The sequence below is a fragment of the Quercus robur genome, chromosome 12, assembly GCF_932294415.1.
Source record: "Quercus robur chromosome 12, dhQueRobu3.1, whole genome shotgun sequence".
Lineage (NCBI taxonomy): Eukaryota > Viridiplantae > Streptophyta > Magnoliopsida > Fagales > Fagaceae > Quercus > Quercus robur.
Window position 1 is genome coordinate 5,587,288 of NC_065545.1, and position 4,526 is coordinate 5,591,813.

Here is a 4,526-nt window from a genome sequence, read left to right on the forward strand (position 1 = left end):
TTAAATATATTTATCTTATTTATTGTTATTTGTTTCTAAATTTGCATGTATGGATATCAATATCATATGTATATCAAATACATATGCATATATGATCACTGATCAGTTTACTACTTGAGTGTATATTACACAAAAGTGTAGGCATGGTAGGTAAAATTTGTACGTTTGGCAATTCTCTTAGGTAAGTTTTTTATTATTTTTTAAACTCTCAACTTTTGAACTATTTTGTGTGTTTTAGGTTTTGGTTATTCTATGTATTTAGTTTGTAAGTGTTTTGATTTTTTCAATTAACTATCACCACGAAAAATATGGTTCAAAGCATTGTCTTTCATGTGTTGCACTGACTTTTGAACTATTTTGTGTGTTTTAGGTTTTGGTTATTCTATGTATTTCGTTTGTAAGTGTTTTGATTTTTTCAATTAATTATCACCATGAAAAATATGGTTCACAGCATGTCTTTCATGTGTTGCACTGCAATATGATTCTAGGTTACTTTTACTTATTGATTGTTAAGACTTTATCAGTATTTATCTATTTTTTATATTTTAAAATTCTGTTTGTGCTTTGTATTAATTTCTTAGTATGCGGAATGCCTCTTGTGAGGGCCGGTCAGTCACTAAAGTTATTAAAGTCAAGTTAATTGGGCCTGAGGCTCATCTGAGGAGCCAAACCTGCCCGAGGAGGCCCATATCAGATTGAAGGGGTAACCAAACGAAGAGAAGAGTGAATATCACGGACAGTGAGTTCAGTATTCGTCCGAGGACAAAACCCTTCTCGGCAACATAAGTCCGAGGACGATCAGGACGCCATCTGGCTACAAACATACCTCGGAGCTACGTCACCACTCAAGGTGGGATAAGGGACCAAAGGTGAGAGAGAAAGGAGGCAAACAAATATCTATGGTAACAGCTGCCTCCGCATTAATTACCTCTCAACCAACTCTCTGGCCGCATTAATGTGGAAGTGATGTCTGAACAGTGATGAAGCAGCCTTACAGCTGCTAGAAGGAGGTTCCAGAAGGTGTTAGATGAGACAGAAAGAGATCCCCTGAACCCAACCTACACATGTGTGGTGAAGATGGAATAAAGAGAGCGGTATATAACATGAAAGAAGAACATGCAGGGGGGGATCGGAAGATAGAGAGAAACAAAGAGAAGACCCAGGAAGAAAACTGAGAAGGAAAAGAATTGTATTTGTTTCAAAGAAAAGTCGATTGTTATAGCGGCTCTGATCCATCTATAAACGAGAGGTTAAATCTTTTTACTTCTACAGAGGTTAATCTAGTTCTTGAACACCCACGCTCTACAAATTATATTGTTTGGGCCTTTTAACATACGAACCCAAGACTGGTTTTGGGATCGTTACAAATTGAGTCCATACAATTGGCGCCGTCTGTGGGAAGAGCTTGTATTAACTTAAAAGACTTCCGGTGCAACGTTTATGATGGAGGAAGTAGGTCCACATCATTACACGGCGGGACCACATCAGGAGGATGCCAACCCGCACCAGGCAAAGTCAAGGGGCTCCCAGCATGGTGATCCCTATAGGAGTCCCGAACGGAGAGAAGGCCGTGAGGGGAGTGTACGCACCACTCATACCACTAAAAGTCACTCTCGTGGGAAGAGTCACCTCTCCCACGCAAAGCGTGACGGGAACCTGCAACGTGAGATTGCCGATTTGAAGAGAGAGTTGCGTCATGCCCGACGGGAACGCTCCCCACCCTGCTCCGAACCATCATCCGAGGAGTCGGATGGAGCTAGTTATAGGCGGAGATCAATAACTCCGCCAAGCGAGACTTTCTCCTATGAGGAGGAGCAGGGCCATCGACGTAGGCACAGAAGTCCACCTAGCAGGGGCTTGGGTAACAATGCCATGAACAAAGCCTTGAGCCAAATTTCCAAATCACCCTTTACGAGGAATATAGACGATGCAGTTCTTCCTCGGCGATTCCATCAGCCTACGTTCGCCCTATATGATGGCCGGTCGGACTCGGTAGAACATGTAAGCTATTTTAGCTAGAAAATGGCTATCTACTCCAGGGACGAGGCTTTGATGTGCAAGGTTTTTCTATCAAGTTTGGGTCCGGTGGCGATGAGATGGTTCAACGGCTTAGGGGCCAATTTTATTGAATCTTTCAAAAAATTGACCCGGGCTTTTGGTGCTCGCTTTATTACATGCAGCAGGGTTCCTCGGCCTTTGAGATCTTTGCTGACTATGTCTATGCGGGAGGGCGAGGCTCTCAAGACTTATTCGGACAGGTACTGGGAAATGTTTAATGAAATAGAAGGAAAGAACAATGACGTGGCCATAACCACTTTCAAAGCTGGTCTCCCAGCCGATCACGATTTAAGGAAATCCCTGATGGGTAAACCTGTTACCAGTGTACACCAGTTGATGGACAGGATAGATAAGTATAGAAGGGTAGAGGAGGATCAACTTCAGGGAAAAGGGAAGGCCAAGGTAATCCCTCAGGAGAGGAGAGATTTCAGGTCGGACCGTTATAACAGTAACCGACCTCGGAAGGACTTTGTCGGGCAGTCGGGTTCTGCGGACACACAGGTGGTTAATGCAATATTCGAGAGCCAGTGCAGCAGGTTTTGGAGAAGATAAAGAATGAACCCTTTTTCAAATGGCCGAATAAGATGGCGGGAGAGCCTAGGAAACGCAACCCGAACTTATATTGCCACTATCATCAGGATCATGGGCACACGACGGAAAATTGCAGGAATTTATGGGACCACTTGGAACAGTTGGTCCGAGAAGGGAAATTGAAGCAACTCTTGCATCACTCTAGCGGTAGGGCAAGTCAAGCAGGTTCAGAGATGCGTGGGGACCCTTCTTCAAGACTTCCCTTGGGTACGATTAACGTTATTTTTGCGGCCCCAGGGAGGACTGGATCTTGCCCCTCCAGGGTACTGTCGGTGTTCCGACCCTCAGCCGAGGAGCATTCCCAAGCATCGAAGAGAGCCAGGGTGGGTGTCTCCCTGATTCTGGGCTTTTCGGACGAGGACATGGTTGGAACCATATAGCCCCATGATGATACTTTGGTGGTCACGCTGAGAATTGGTGAGTACGATGTCAGAAGGGTGATGGTAGATCAAGGTAGCGCTGTGGATATAATGTATCCAGACTTGTATAAGGGGCTAGGTCTGAAGCCAGAGGATTTAACAACCTACAACTCCCCTCTAGTAAGTTTTGAGGGAAGGATGGTCGCTCCCAAAGGATTGATCAGACTGCCTGTGCAAGCAGGTACGGATGTGGTGGAGGTGGACTTTATTGTCGTGGACGTCTTCTCTCCATACACGGCTATTATGGGCAGACCTTGACTTCATACCCTTAAAGCTGTCTCGTCTACTTTGCATCAGAAAGTGAAGTATCCATCCGGAGGCCAAGTGTTGGAAATAGTAGGGAGCCAGGTGGCTGCTCGATAATGCCTAGTAGCGGCTATACAGCATCGGCCAGAGGCAGGAACCTCGGCTACGGCCGATAATGAATTATAGCAATTAAAGCCCCCAACACTACGCCTGGATGTACTAGCCGATGAGGTAGAGTGTGAAGATTTGGAGAGGGTAACTGTTGTTGGTGATCCAGAAAATTTCTTCCAGGTTGGGGCTAAGTTGCCTTTGCAAGAGAAGGAGAGGTTGCTGGAATTCCTCCGAGCAAATGTAGACGTGTTTGCATGGAACCCCTATGAAACCCCAGGTGTGGACCCGAATTTCATTTGTCATCGACTCAATGTGAATTCCGCCGTTATTCCCAGGAGACAGCCTTCTCGGCGACCATCGAAGGAGCACGCCGAGACTGTTAGGAGCGAAGTGGCCAAGCTCAAACAGGCTGGGGCTATCAAGGAAGTTTTTTATCCTCAATGGTTGGCCAATACGGTGGTGGTAAAAAAGAAGACTGGAAAGTGGCGGGTGTGCGTGGACTTCACGGACCTCAATAAGGCTTGCCCCAAAGATCCATTTCCCATGCTGAAGATAGACCAGTTGGTGGATGCAACCGTAGGTCATCCTAGGATGAGTTTTTTGGATGCCTTCCAAGGATATCACTAAATACCGCTGGCCGCGGACGATCAGGAAAAGACTGCCTTTGTCACCCCAATTGGGAACTACCATTACAAGGTGATGCCCTTCGGTTTGAAAAATTCCGGATCCACCTACCAACGCATGATGACGAAAATGTTTGAACCACAACTTGGTAGAAGCATTGAGGTTTATATCGATGACATGGTGGTGAAGAGTAAACTGGTGTCCGATCATGTGGAAGACCTCACGAGTATCTTTGGGATTCTAAGAAAACACAAATTACGCTTGAATGCTTCAAAGTGCTCCTTCGGTGTGGGTTCCGGGAAGTTCTTGGGGTACATGGTGACCCATAGAGGAATTGAAGTAAACCCAGATCATATTAAGGCCATTAACGATTTACAAGCACCTCGGAGTCCAAAAGAAGTGCAGAAACTGACAGGAATGACGGCTGCTTTGAACCGGTTCATCTCCAGGTTAGCCGAAAGGTGTCGTCCTTTTTTC

General features: G+C 45.6%; 1 protein-coding gene across 1 annotated transcript; it reads left to right on the forward strand.

Annotated features, from left to right (window-relative positions):
- The first annotated feature begins 2,022 nt into the window (after positions 1 to 2,022).
- On the forward strand, positions 2,023 to 2,610 carry LOC126708056 (uncharacterized). Its single transcript, XM_050407877.1, has one exon. The coding sequence runs from the start codon at positions 2,023 to 2,025 to the stop codon at positions 2,608 to 2,610; it is 588 nt and encodes a 195-aa protein (XP_050263834.1).
- Positions 2,611 to 4,526: the final 1,916 nt, after the last annotated feature.

Coding starts and splice junctions, on each gene's coding strand:
- LOC126708056 (XM_050407877.1), top strand. CDS start 2,023: ATGGCTATCTACTCCAGGGACGAGGCTTTGATGTGCAAGGTTTTTCTA.